General features: G+C 40.6%; 1 protein-coding gene across 1 annotated transcript in view; it reads left to right on the top strand.

Annotated features, from left to right (window-relative positions):
- Positions 1-15,213, top strand: part of POLR3B (RNA polymerase III subunit B) — an 82,316-nt gene that overhangs the window by 12,844 nt on the left and 54,259 nt on the right. Inside the window, exons 9-12 of the mRNA XM_065640943.1 lie at positions 228-336; positions 8,603-8,725; positions 10,169-10,285; positions 10,773-10,907. Of these exons, the coding sequence (XP_065497015.1) occupies positions 228-336; positions 8,603-8,725; positions 10,169-10,285; positions 10,773-10,907 (484 nt within the window). The remainder of the gene's footprint in view (positions 1-227; positions 337-8,602; positions 8,726-10,168; positions 10,286-10,772; positions 10,908-15,213) is intronic.

The following is a 15,213-nucleotide window of genomic DNA, read 5'->3' as shown; positions in this document are numbered from 1 at the left end:
GCTTAAGATGAGTATTGAACTTTCCCATCACAAGTGATAATACCCTATTACCTTGGAGTTACAGGATGACATCTGTCTGTTTTAAAGTAATTTTCAGAAGAGGAGAAAGTGGGATTAATTCAGCTGAAAGACTGATCAATCTTAATAAGTTTTATGCAGAAGATTCTAGGAGTGTCAGTGCAAACTTTCTGTTGGACATAATATATATATATTTTTTTTAACTTCAGTTCCACTCATGAGAAGAAGAGCAGAACAAATATGGTTGTGAAACAAGGAAGATTTTACCTGAGGCACAACACTCTGTCAGAAGATATTCCCATTGCTATCATATTTAAGGTAACACAACTGTTGGTTTGGAAAAAAAAAACAACTGTGCTCTACCTCAAGAATGAAGATGGGCAGCAGTTCTCAGAAGTTGATGTATAGAAGGACTTGGCAGGGCTTAGAGAATGCAAGCTTTTTTCCCCTGAGAAGTCATCTTTATTGTTCAACAAAAAGGAGAAAAAAAGCTGCATTTTTGTGCAAGGACAGCATTGCTGCGCCAAGACAAATGCTGCCACCCCCTTACTGCTTTGTAAGGTCCGTCTGCACTGCTGCCTCTGCTCCTGTTGCTGCAGGAGGTCAGAAGGGTTTTGTTTTGTTATAAGCTATTTTGTAAACTTGTGTTATGGGTCTTCGTTTCTGGTTTGGTGCTCCACTGCCCCCACCTCTACCTTGTGGACTGCCGAGTATCTCAACACCCTTTGTTTCAGATCTGGGGACATGACATAGCCATGGGCTCAATTATACATGACTTCCAGTCATAACTGTAAACAAAACTGATAATCTTTGGGGAAGACTTGCAATTCTTAGACCTGTTCCTAAATCCTTTAGGATTATTACAGTGTCTTGCATTTCTTGGCAGTTTACTTCCTTTCCCTGTGAAGGAACTTTGCCTCAGTCAGAATGCTGCAGAATCCCTGCCTGATACAGGAACACTCACCAGTATCTTCAGTGCAATGAATGCATGGACAGGCATCGTAGCTTTGACGCCATCTCTGGTGGGACTGACAAAGGGCTGCGAGAGGTGTCCACCCCTGATTCTGAGCAAGAATTGGGGAGTATTTGCCCTGTCAGCTGAGCTGGTGACAGTGTCTCTCATTTAGAATCGTAGAATAGTTTGGGTTGGAAGGGACCTTCAAAGGTCATCTAGTCCAACCCCCTGCCATGAGCAGGGACATCTTCAACTAGATCAGGTTGCTCAGAGCCCCGTCCAGCCTGGCCTTGGATGTCTCCAGGGATGGGGCATCTACCACCTCTCTGGGCAACCTGGGCCAGTGTTTCACCACCCTCATTGTAAAAAATTTCTTCCTCATGACTAGCATTAATCTCCCCTCCTTTAGTTTAAAACCATCACTCCTTGTCCTATTGCAACAGGCCCTTCTAAAAAGTCTGTCCCCATCTTCCCTATAGGCTCCTTTTAAATACTGAAAGGCACCCATAAGGTCTTCCCAGAGCCTTCTCTTCTCCAGGCTGAACAACCCCATCTCTCTCAGCCTGTCCTCACAGCAGAGCTGTTCCAGCCCTCTGATCATTTCTGTGGCCTCCTCTGGCCCCTCTCCAACAGGTCCATGTCTTTCCTGTGCTGAGGACTCCAGAGCTGGACGCAGGACTCCAGGTGGGGTCTCACCAGAGCAGAGCAGAGGGGCAGAATCACCTCCCTCGACCTGCTGGCCACACTGCTTTTGATGCAGCCCAAGATACAATTGGCCTTCTGGGCTGTGGGCTCGCATTGCTGGCTCATGTCATTTCCTGTAAAACTGCCAGAACTGCTTGCTTTCATGCTCTGCTTCTCTCATTTTAATTTGCTCGAGGGTGCACACAACTGACAGTGTAACCTTGACCATTTCATAGCTGCTCAATGGGGCTGGAAGCAGGCTGGCAGCCCATCTGTCTGTGATATCGAGTGCAGGGGCTATGGCCACTAAAGTTGGTGACAGCCAGTAAAGGTGGTGAGTGGACATGTGCTGTCTGGCTGCTGGAGAAGACAGCAGGGCATGGCCAGGCCTTAGGCCAGGACCTGTCCTCCCCACAGCCGGTGGCTCCATGTCCCGTAGGCTGCCGGTGGGTTTGCAGCCTGGTGCAGTGCATGTGCAGAAGGAGAGTGGGCAGCAGTTTTGGAGGCACTGTTCAGAAGGAAGGTGGCTTAGGGCACAAAAATGCCTCTGACTGGATCTAGCAACCAACAGAAGTAAATGGTCTAGCTCCCTTTTTGTCTTCGCTATGATGGTTTACAGCACAGGAGGTTTGGGTAAGTGTTAATCGCTCAATGAAATTAGTTGCCAGGAGAGGGCAGCACTTGCTCACAGCATCCCAACAGTTTCTGCCAGCAGTGCTGATGGGTTGGCATTGGCAACTACAGACTTACCTGTATTGCCACAGCTCTTTTGCTGATTGAGAGTTGTAAGAACCTGTTTTCTTGTAGGAAGTGCTTTGGATTTGGTACTAGAAAGTAGTTTAATAATTGGATTTGGACTTGAGAAACGAATGTCTGCTATCTCTGGTTAAGCTAATCTCTTCAAGTAGTTGGAGAAGATCATCTGGTCTTAGTGACCAGCGTTAAAGGAGGTTAAGAAATGATTTGTGGGCAGAAGTGCACATAAAAGTGTCAGAACTAAGTTCACAAATTTTCTGTTGCAGGAAAGTGTTAATGTGGCTCTTAATCCATTTGCTCAAGTACCAAACAGCTGGATTCCACTTTCACTTACAGACTTTTATTACATTTTGTCACCCCCTGCTGGAGTAGATAAATACCTGCTCACAGAAGAGTAACTGCTCTGGATTGTTAAGTCTGAGGAGGTGGTTGTTGGGTGTTTTAAGCAGCATTGTACTGACTATTTGATCATCTTCTGACAATCCTTGTTCTAGTTATCCCCCTGCATATATGTATCTTTTATATTCTAAATAATGTTGTGTAATTTTTCATTTATTTATTAAATAAGAGGTTATAGTTGTTAGAAGCTCTTGGCAGTAGTACTTGTCAAAGATTTATATTGATTTAATCCAGTAGGGAATTAGCTGCACCCATTTTACCTATTATGTATGTTACATTCTTGACCAGCACTTAACTGTACTCATGAGTGGTCATTTTCCTTACATTTTCTTTAATGACGTGAACTTGAGGCATCTTCTGTCCACTTTTGATGAGTCTCCAGCTGGAAACTAAAAATCAGCTTTGTTGTATTTAACTACTAGAAGTGATGTTACAAACACTGTAGCCCTGGAAACTGGAAAATCTCAAACTTAAGGATCCCTGTGTAGCCTCAGCTCTCTTACATGGTAGTATTATATATATGAGATTTGTTGAAAAAGCAAAGAGAATAATTCCTTTCTGCTCAGACCCAAGCCTCAGGCATGGAGCATGGATCTTCCTTGTTACTAGTAAGTGTTGTGCTTCTTGTGATGGAGAGATGCACATCTGCAAGGGGCAAAGTTAAGCTGTATAGACAATCTGAGGTCTGAAGTTTTGGTTGCATCCTCAACTTTACTGTAGTAACTGCTTGTGTAATTGTGTATTAAAAAAAAAAAAACAAAAAACCAAAAAAAAAAACCCAAAAAACCCCCAAACCTGAGAAGACTGACAAAAAAATCTATTGCTCTCCATTTCGTCCCAGACCAACATCCAGGCTGTAACCATGTTCCACAGAGCTTTGTGTTTTGACTAAGAAAATGACTAGTAATAAGTAGAGGGCTGTTATCCAGTGCATGGGACAGCTAGAGGGGACAGTTTTGTCAGAGACTCAGTGGGAGAAAGTTTGCCAATTTTGGATTGTCTTTTGAATCCCAAAGCATTAAATGGCCCATTGTTCCTGCAAATGACGTAAGGTGTAGATCAGGCACAGAAAATCAGCGTAGCTTTATAGAAAAGGAAGCAAGTATTGAAGATCTGTAATCTAATGTGGGTTTAAAGCTACTGAAACCGTAAAGTGGAGATGTACTAATATCCCTTAGACATTTTCATGTAAAGCAAGGGCTGTGAAGTAGACAGCATTATAAATTCCACCTGCTGACAGAGCTGAGGCCTAACATTCAAAAAGAACTCTCTTTAAATAGAATCTAAGAGCACGTTCATGTTTCACACGAGTCATGGACACATTTTAGCTACATGCTAGGGCCATATCTGGACATACAGTGTTCCCCATCCTTTCTTTTCTTTCATGGAGAGGGAAGATACCCAGGTACGTGGATTGTGGGGGTGGGTGGGAAGAGTAGTGTGGATCTGAAGGTCCCTTGATCTGGGTAGGTGGGACTGGACTGCGTAGTATCACCCTAAAGGAGGCATCTGCCTTGCAGTTCATCCTTATCCATAGTCTTTTCTAAACTGCAAGCCCATATGACCTGTTCTGCAGTTTCACTTTTCTGCCATCCAGACCTGTAAGGATCTTTGCAATTGGCATATCTGGAGATTTAACAGGTAGTTGTGCTGAAATGTGCTGAATAAGTGTGGCTTTGTGAAGTTTGACACATTGACCACAGCTAACTGGAATTTGATAGGCTACAAAAGGCATGTTCCTGGTGCTATTCTAGGACAGAGCTGAAGTGTCTGCTCTTCAGATATGGGGAGTTAGTGCTTGCTTGCTGCGCTAGCTCAAACACTTCTTCCCTGACCTTCTTAAAAGTGGCAGAGGCATTTGTGCAGCCCCTATATATGTAAATGCAGTTTTTGGATTGAAGTAGTGCTATAAATTGGACAGGTTTGCTCCCAAGGTATGTGTTTGTTGAGGTTTTTAAAGGGCTGTTAACTGCCTTGTAACGGGAAACAGACACAACTAATTTGTTTCCAGCTTACTGTGTAACACTGCTTCGTTAGTTAATACACATATGCAACCAGAATGGTATTTAGGATGTCCTGATTTGACTTGCAACCCCAAGAGACCTTTGTTTTAGTTGTGTGTCAGTGGTGCACGGATCATAGGGCTATGCGAATGGTGCATAATAGGTTTTTTGAATATGTCAGGCTACGCGTGCTTTATCTAGGGGAGACAGTTGTAGGTAGCAATGAGCGTTAGAGGAGGTGTGGAATATTTGTGTGTTTCTGTTTTGAAAAACATCAGGGTTACAAGTGAGGTGATGCTGCTGCTTTTGCAGGGAGATCCCTACATTGCAAGGAGTTAGAGCTGTTCTAAGGTAAGGGCTATTTTTCTTTTAGATATGTGATGTTGATTCAGTAGACTTGAATGAGTCTTGGGAGCTGAAGTAAATGAAGGCTACATGCTGCACCAAAACTGGTTGAGGAAAGAACAGAATTACAAGTAACCTGGGAGGGGGACTTAAAAGTTGAATTTTACGACCTGGATCACTAGATGAAGTATCTTTAGTTTACATGGGAGCTATAAGGAGCTCCTCAAGGACCTGGGGCAAAAGATTGGAACAGCAGGTCAAGTTTCATTTTTACAAACTTCTATTAGTCTTGGAGCTGTTAAGATGTGACTCTAGAGGAACAGCTGAATGGTGGTCTTACTGGACCTGCAGAATTACAGGTTCCCATGGCTGCAAGTTTCATAGCTCGTATCTTTTGAATTATGAAAGGTCCAGATCAATTCTCTCTGTGATTTCAACCTTGAACTTCCCTGACATCTTTTTAATCCAGTCATCTGCCTGTCTCCATTCTGTAATTTAGCCTGATGGACTGCAGAGCTGCATGCTAGGGAAGTGCCATGGAAACGCCTAGACATCATCATTAAGACACAAGCCGGGGGAGGAAGAGCTGGGCTCGCGCTCTCTCATGTGTATGCTCTCTCATACGTACGTGTGTGTGGCAGCAGGAACCTCTCCAGCCTTAGGCAGCAGTTGACTCCAGTTGGACCACTTTCTTCCACTTGAACGCAGGATGATCTGGATATTCTGAATGTTTGATTTGACTGGTGTGTCTTATGTCTATTGACTACTAGTTTTCCAACCGTGCTCTTCAACAGCCCTCTCCTTCCTCATCCTTTCACCGCTACTGTTAAGTTATGGCTTTGCAATGTCTGCTTCCCTGCCACCCGCCCATAGAATGATCCCTTTCTGACATTGCCTCCCAATCAATGAAAAAGCCAAGACTTTGTTAGTTCCCTTTCCCTCAGCTTTGTCCTGGGATTATGAGCACTTTAAGTGTAGGACCCCTTCCTACTTCATGTGCCCTCAGTGTTTCTGTAACACAAGCAACAACTCAGGAATATTTTGTTACTGTCCTAGTGATGTTACAAGCTAATTCTGGAGTACTTTTTTTTTTTCCCCTGTAGAAGTGCAACATCAGGGTCAAATTTTCTTAAAAAAGTGCCAAAATCACAAATCTATCTCATACCAGCATGGGTCAGTTGCTTTCCCTGTTAGTGTTGCATGTAGGTGGGGTTGTGTGTGGAGCTCTGCCCATGATTCTTGAGAGTACAGAGGAGAATAAAGGGGCTTACTTTTAGGCTATTGTATCAGCACATCTTTTTCAGTCATCTTCCGAAGTTTTTGGTCATTCCTCATAAAATAATTTCCCTCAGTTTGCACTTATCTAACAATATAACATATATTGTTTGGTGGCAGATCCGAGCCTTTCCCACACACAAATTCAGAATTCTCAAGTGAGTTTACTGCTACAAACTTCAACTACAAAATCTACATGGGCATAATGATATATCCTCATGTTGTTGTTGTCAGACTTTTGATGAGAGAATTCATCAAGTTAGAAGAAATCATCAAGTCTCTTTAATTTATTGTGGCTTTATGTTTTTTAATGGACAAAAGAGCATAGTAAAACTGCAGGTTGACTTTTCATTTTCTGCTTGGTTTGTTCACTTTTTACATGACTCATGATCTGGTTGCCATCCTAAAGTTAACCTGGTGGACAGAAATAGGGTGATATCTTATTAGCTTGCATTTGATATGCTTTAGATAAATGTATTCCTGGTATACATGCCTAGAATGGCACAAAGTTTCCCTTAATAAAATTTTGTTCTTCTGTAAGCTAAGTGCAATAATTGTATGAGTCCAGTTGTGGTTCCTAAGATGTGCTCATCAGCTATTAAGTCCTAAACACATGGAAAATGACTGTTGCGAAGCTTTCATGCCTGTGTAGACTTTCCTATGAGTCTGGCTTTCAGGTCGTGAGGGATTTTAGCTTCTCTGCTGAGATTTTTTGACTACTGTATGACCTTATTTAAATGGGTGAGGAAGTGTAATATCTGAAAAACAGACATATGAACTACAGTAATATCACATGGGCAAATTCTTGTTCTGAAAAGAGCCTTGAGATTGGAGAGGTGACTACTTGGTGGGAGCAAACTATGATGAAACACTCTTATCTGGTGAAGGAACTGTGTCTTGATTTGGCACCCAAGTCTGTCCGAAATGGTGGAATTGTGATCTGTGCTTTGCACTAAACCAGGAATATTCTCACACTGTTATGGATTTGTGCTACTTTTGCACTGCTTTTACTTTCAAATAAACCACAAGGTGAAGAGACAGTGTTAGGTTAAAGGAACTTCAGCCCACCACTTCCTTGTTGAAAAATAAAGAAAAATGAAACAAAAAAGGAAAAGGGAGGGGGAAAAAAAAGCTGGATACGTCACAATCAGAGCAAGTTTTGCAAGGGGTTAACATTGGCTAGGTGTTAAGCAAAGTGATACCCAAAGAAGGAAATAATAAGTGAAGGTATTTGTGCATTTTTGGGGAAAACGTAGCTTTTTGGTACACTGCCAGTTTTTAATGAGAACCAGAATAACTAAGGTCTACGCAGGCCATTATTTACAACAGTCTTTGTGGCAGGCAGTTTGAAGAATAATATGAATGCAAACGTAACTTCCACACAAAGTTCTGAGAAACATAACTCAGCCAGAAGAGGTTTAGTGAGATTATTCCTTTTTTTTTGATATGGCAGAGCTCCAGGCAAATGTGCAAAGAGGGAAGCTTTAGCACCATCTGGAATCCACAAAGGACTTCGCTGCTGGCTGCCACCTTGAAACACTTACTGATAGAGAGATTTTTCTAAACCTGTTAAGCGCTTTCTTAGTTTATTAAGCTTTTTGCGCAGTATAAAGTCTAACAAGGTGTCCAAGGATCAGTGAAATAACAGAATGGCTTTCTAGTGGAATTGTGTAGTGAAGTCATCTCCTAAAAGCAGAAGGCTGCAAAGGAGGTAAATTGTAAATGTTTCTCAAATAGGACATCCTGCATCACAGTCAACTGGGTTTGCAAAATCACTTGTGGTAAGAGACCATGTGTAATATTTTAAGAAATTTCACCTTTATTTATTGTAGATTCTGACTTGCTTTTCATTGCTACATACGTAGGGTTGTTATTACCTTGTATTTATTTTTTCCTTAAGAAAACGCATAAATTTAACTCCTGTCAGTGAAGAAAAAGACACTCTCCAATGAATGTATGTGTGTGTTCCTGCTGCTTATCAAGATTTCCATTTAGCATTCTTCCATAGCTGGAATATGTGCTGCCAGTGCCAGATGGCACAGTTTCTTAGAGAAGAACTAACTCTTGCTTAGTAGTAATGCAGACAAACAATACCAAATTAGCATAAGCAAATGTCAGTGAGTTAACATAAAGCCTGTGCTATTTCTGTCTTTTCTTCTTTTCCTAGGCCATGGGTGTTGAGAGTGACCAAGAGATTGTGCAGATGATTGGCACAGAGGAACATGTGATGGCTGCATTTGCTCCTAGTCTGGAAGAATGCCAAAAAGCTCAGATTTTTACACAGATGCAGGTGTGTCTTTTCACATGGCCAGGGACCATAAAATTTCTAAAGACCCAGGGTATTGACCCCTTTGCTGTGTCAGCAATCGACATACACTTTATTTTGAGATTTGGTTTTTGGGAGTTATTTTAAACCTAAGTCAATAAATGCTTTGTTTTCGGAAGCACAGGGTTGTGTCTTAATGGATGTGACAAGTAGTGATGTCCTTAAGGTTTTTTGTTGAGGACAATTCCCATTTTTTAAAACGGAGTCGCATGCCCCGTTTTGCAGAAGCCCCATTAATGTGGACACGACCATTTCATCATGAGTAGATGTTCTCCTCCAATTCTTATCTCTTGTATAAAGCCCACAATATTAGCCACCCTCTGTCCTGCTAAAGAGTCGCCAGAATTCTTTTCAGCTCATGTGTACCTTTTTAATTAGCCAGAACACAGGACATTTTGCTGGCAGCATTTCCATCATGTACGTACTAATCTGCTGGAAGAAGCTTTTGAAAATTAGTCTTATTTCTGCTATTTCATTGTAAACTTTATCAAATCTTTCCATGTGTGATGTTGAGTGTTGTAAATTGAACCTCTTTCAAGTTTGCATCTTAGTGTTAGAGGTAGCATGAAGGCCTTCCTAATTCAGAGTCTGAAGAGTAAAATGGTGATGCTGGAGGAACACAGAGAAACATGAAGCATCCAGGGAAGCAGAAAAACAGAAATACAGAACTTACTCTGTGCAAGAAGTATCAAATGAAATGAAAAGAAAGTGAGCTATTTGGGGAAGAAGGCAACAGGCAGGATGGTCTGTCATTTAGTGGAGGGGGTAATTCTTTGGCACAGGGGTCATGGCTTCATTTCCAGGCAGGAACTTCCTGTGTGGACCCAGATAGTGTCTGACTCATCTGACCCTGATCTGCAGATTTACTCAATTTCTTAGGCAACTGGTGAGATAGTAAGAGTCCGTTAATCATTGCAAGGTACTTGTGGAGGCAGATGTAAATGCCAGACAGTAGCGTTTGTGCCTATTAAAACAGTGAGTGCCACCTCATGGTTTAATATCTGAATGAAACAATAAGTACATAAAAGAGCTGGAACTGAAAAGTCAAATACACTAGATACCTTTGGAATCTATAATATGTGCTCCTCTTTCCTATCTCTCTGCAATACCATTTCTTTTAATATTGTAGCAATCATGCCCTTTCACCACTTCCCATTCCAAATGTTTTCAACATATGATAAACAACATGTCGTATATTGAATTATAATCAATTGTGTCAATGTTCAAGGTTTTTTTTTTGTTAGCATCTCTTACATGTTTGTTATTTTGCACTTTGCTTGGAGTTTGAATCATCTATGGCTAGTGGGATTGCACTGACTGAGGAATACATACAGATCTCCCTGTGCGTGTATATTTGTATAGGTTATAATTCTGAAATTAACTCAGGTTAATCTTCCCCCTTGACAGGCACTGAAGTACATTGGAAACAAAGTACGAAGGCAAAGGATGTGGGGAGGCCCAAAGAAAACAAAGATGGAAGAAGCACGAGAGCTGCTAGCATCAACTATTCTGACCCATGTTCTTGTATGTAATGTTGGTTTTTAAGCTAGAGTAAATTTGTATGGTTATTTATGGTGTGAGCTTAGTTGGTAGGGAAAAATGTATTTGATTGCTTTGTACCTGAGAGAAAGTAAATCATCCTCAAAGTGGAAGATTTGGATTGAGTCAGAAGTAATCTGTATATTATGAAGTGCTGTACCATTGAACTACTTACCATACTATGCATTTTTTCTGCATAGCCAGGCAGTATCAGCTGTTAGTTCAGGACATTATTCTCATGACCTATGCCTTTATTCTGATTTGTTTTCATTTGCTATGTGTTTCAATGTCTCTAATGTATATTACTTCTGGCATTTTTTAAGAAGGTGAAGTGCACAAATCCCTTTTGTAACTCCTCAGTCGGCTCAGATACCCATTGATTTAAATGGATGTGTTTGTCTGAATAAGAACTAAGAAACTGATCCTGAAACATCAGTATGTGTGGTGGTTTTTTGGTTTTTTTTGTTTACAGGTTAAGGAATTCAATTTTCGTGCCAAGTGCATATACACAGCAGTGATGGTGCGCAGAGTAATTTTGGCTCAAGGAGAAAATAAAGTAGATGACAGAGACTACTATGGGAATAAGCGTTTGGAGCTGGCAGGGCAGGTGAGTTTTTACTTCAGAGCGAAGTGCTCTTTTCAGGTTTTGTTACTGTCTGCTTTTAAAAGATGCAGAATAAGGGGCATCCCTGTCTTCTCGATGGAAGTGTTTTTCTTCTCATTTTATTTTGTTGGCTTTTCTCTGTTGACTCATAGATATGCTTCCTTAATGGAGGCTAATAAATTATATCCTCACTTCGGTGTTGCCTCTTTATACCAGATAAAAGGACAGAGCAGTGTAGATCCAGCATCAGCTCTAGTTCCATCATAACACTGCTAGTACCAAGAAGACAGCAGTAAGATCCATCTTCCAGTGTCCTCCTCTAAGCAGCTGGGTCAGGGAATAAACTGGGGCCAAGTAGGTGTTTGCGTGTCAGGTCCAGGCTGTCCCACTGTGGAGAGCCAGGCTTGTGTAGCAGCTCACAGAACAGCCACTCAAGCCTCTTGTAATTTGGAGAAGGCCATAAGATTGGTTATTTGTTGTCAGCTGCCTTTCTAGCCTCTAGAGTAGCATGAGTTAACAAAGTAAGTGGTTTAAAGTTATCTTGAGCAACTAATGAAAGTGGAGTGCATGGACTTCTGCTGCAGAATGTTGGCACGGGAGGTAGAAGCAGTAACAAAGGGCTGTGAAGGAGGGAATGGTTTGAAGTGTCTGACTGGCACTGTTCTTCTGGCAGTTCACAGCTCTTGGCCAAACTACCTTTCCCTAATGCAGTGAGAATTTGCCTGTCAGGTGAAGGAACGGCTTAGTTACCGTGGCATGGATTTTTTTCCTCACCATGTGTAGTTATTTGACTAACCAATTTAGATTAAGACTGGACTTGTTTGCTGTGCTCTGTATTAACTTATATTGGAATTTTGGCAGTCGGTATCATCTCTGGTTATTGATCGTGCATCAGAAATTCGGAGAAGTATACATAATGCACCAGGTTGGAGAAACTATGCGTCTGTGCTCCCCACATCGTTTGTATTGGGATTTTTGTTGCATCACAAGTAACAATATCAGTTCCTTTTTGTTCCTATCCAGCGGGAATTCTTCTCCTATTGTACTTTTTAAGAGCGTGCTTGCATATTGTCTCATACTCCTGTTCTCCTTCCCACCCTGCCCTGTCTTCCATGAACACATGTGAACATACACAGAGTGCACAATCATTTCAGAGTAAAAATATATGCTTTGCTTCCTAGTTTTCTGAAAAGAAAAAAAAAAAGCTAAGATGACACTCTTGAGGACATTCTAAGCACAAATATAAGGGGAAAAAAAACCTCTTAAGAAAAAATCCTTTATTCAAATTAATATTTTGACTGTTCATCAAACTTTTGTGTTGAAGCAGAAAATATTTTTAAAGTGTAAGAAGCAGTAAGAAGACATCAGTGAAATATTCTAATGGGGCAAATATTTTAAGCCGTAATGGATTTATTTGGTTTCTGCTGTCATGTTGCTGTAGTTCAGTATTACTGTAATCGGGGAAATTAGTTGTTGCTTTGTTGTTGTATTTGTCTTGTGTAACTGTATTGAAGGAGTAGTTTGTTTTTCCTGATATTTTTAGAGGCAGAAAATAGAGCAGGTAAAAAGTTTTCTACAAGCTGTAAGAAAAAGGCCTCTGCTCACACAGATGTTTGTTGATGACAACCAAAGTCATTTTAAATTAACTGGGAAGAGGTTTTAAATGTAGAGGATCCTCATAACAAAGCCAATGCGTATTTTTTTCTACATCAAGGAGAACTATGCAGGGGAAGTTTTAACACTTGATTAAGAGTAGTCCTGGCTCCCTTGTGATATTTTAAAAAGCTGATTTCAAGCTAAACACTTGAATTCTTCTCCACCACATTATCAGTGTAATATTAATTTGTTTGGAATACAGACTAAAAAGTGAGAGAGGTTTTATTGCCAGTTTCTAAATGTTTGTGTTTAGTTAAAGTTTGTGTGGATGAAATGGCTGGTGGGTTTTGGTGTTGTGGTTTTTTATTTTATTTTTTTATTTTTAATGCTAGCGTGTTCCTGGAATAAAAATCCTGTTGATTTACAATTTGAATAAAGGAAAAAAAAAAAAAAAAAGAAAAGATTCCCATGTGAGGAGAAAAACATAGCAGTCTAAACAATGTAAAGACATAAAAGGCATTGTGTTTATAAAAATGTGTGAAAACAATAGCTGCTAATTTCACACCCCATGGGACAAGAGAGTACGAAATGTGCTTTAGCTTTAGATAACAGGGTTGTATCCGCTGGCCAAGCTGGTTTACAGAGCTTTCCCTTAGTCTCTCTGCCACTAGAGGCTGGGTAGGCCAGGTGCCAGCTGAGGTGTTAGCAAAACCTACCGGTTTCAGGCTTAATCTTTTCACCTACCTTTTCTCTTTCCTTAATGTGTTCATTATTTGCTAAGCATTACTCTATTCTTTGTCCTCAATTTTTTTTTTTTTTTTTTTTTGTTTCTAATGCAGCTTGCTTTGTATGGGTGAGATATGGAACAGCACCAAAATCCGGCACCCTGGAAAGCAAGGGATTTCTACCCTGTGACAAAAGAATACCGCCTTGACTTCAGAGATTGCCTAATCCCAGCTGTTCTGATAATATAATTAAGGCTGCCTAATGTCTTTAATTTTGCAACCAGTTTGTGTGAAAGGGAGAATTTGGCACTCTAAAGGCTTAAACGCTAAATAGCAATCTCAAGGCGCCTAATTAGAATTCTCTGACATTAAGCTAATTGGTGAAACTGTATTTCAGCAGCTTAACTTCTTTATTAATTTTTCTTAGGATTTTCAATGAAAATCAATTGATGAGCTGTCAGTATTTTTTTTTTCTTAAATATAATTTGCTCTTCAGTTCTCCTGTCTGAAAGGCCCTGGACCAACTATGAAATTCGTTGAATATTATCACTGGCATTCCACCCTTTTTCTTTAATCACTTGCTCTTGACCTAAATAATGTGGTTATTGTGAGACTCTGCTTTGCCAGATAGTCGGAGCTCTTACAGACCCGAGAGTCTGTGAGTGACATTAGCAAAGTATGGTACTTTTCCAACTGGGAAATAGTAACAAGTTGGTGTACTTGGGGTGTAACTTTATTAGTTCAGAGAAGAGGAAGGGTAGCGTGGCTTTATAATCCCTATGGCCTGTGGAATTAGGAGATTTTTTTTTTTTTTTCAGTTTTGTGATCAAGAAATCAAATATGGAAACATTTTCTAAGTGAATTTTTTTTTAAATGTTTAAGTCTCGCTCAAACCTGTTGAGATCAAATGTATTACCGTGATTGATTTCGAAAGAGTCTAGTTCTTATTTGACAAGACTATCAGACGTCTTAAAACTGTGCAGATTCCTTCCTTTTACTTTTTCCATCATTTTGAAATGTTTTCCTCATAACCTAGTTTTTGGAGACTCCTCAGGGTTCTCCTTCCTAATATGACGCTTCATAAAAGATGCTTTTATTTCTGATGGAAATCTGATTTAAATAAGCTACGACATTGCAGGTGAGTTGCAGGTGACTGCGTTTCTTTTCAGAGTGGTGAGAGGGTATTGCCTTGTAAATGTTATTCATACTACAAGTATCAGGAAGGGAAAGAGTGTCTACAACACCTCTCTCTCATGTCAAGGCCAGGTCTAAAAAGCCCCATTTAACCAGTTCTCAGCAAAAACTCTCTGTCTAGAGTGGAAATAAGGTTGCATTTTTGTCAAGGTTTGGCATGCAGTGTGTGTTGTAGCTGGTTCTACAATTTAGTGACTGAACATGAAGTGTTTCTCGTGTCTTGTAGAGTAGACTTTCCAAGGTAACCCAGTCTTGCTGGATCATGAAGGGCCAGTGGGAGCATTTTATTGCAATTCAGATGTATGTCTTGAATTTCTGGGTGTTATTTGTGGTTTGGTTTTTTTTGTTTGTGGTTTTTTTTATTATTCCTAAATGCATTTGTGATGCCAGTGAAAAGGGTATCTTATAATTTTATTAGGTATGCTTTGCAGTGTTGTTTGCCAAATGCTTTGGGGGCATGTAGGTAGAAGAAAGCAAATGAAAGTTTGTGGGCCATCCCTGTGACAGAGGAATGAGTGTTTTGCTTTCTTGTTTCCAGAGGCTGAGAAGCTGGGACTGTGTCTGATGGAGACAGTTGAAATTCAGTTTAATTCTGCACATACAGAAATTAAATTGTACAAGTGACTCCAGAATGTCTTAGCTTGTGGTGGCTGAATACTTACCTTGTTCAGCCCTACAATGCTTTGTACGCTGGGAACTACCATTTCTGGCATTGGTAGCTGCTGCATTTTTAGTTCTTCTGACACTTGGAGCCGCGGGAAAATAGAGTCCCAGGACAGGACTGCCAAGCTTTA

The sequence above is a fragment of the Caloenas nicobarica genome, chromosome 1 (assembly GCF_036013445.1).
Source record: "Caloenas nicobarica isolate bCalNic1 chromosome 1, bCalNic1.hap1, whole genome shotgun sequence".
NCBI lineage: Eukaryota > Metazoa > Chordata > Aves > Columbiformes > Columbidae > Caloenas > Caloenas nicobarica.
Note: the sequence above shows the minus strand (reverse complement) of the source record. Positions and strands in the feature narration are given on the sequence as shown.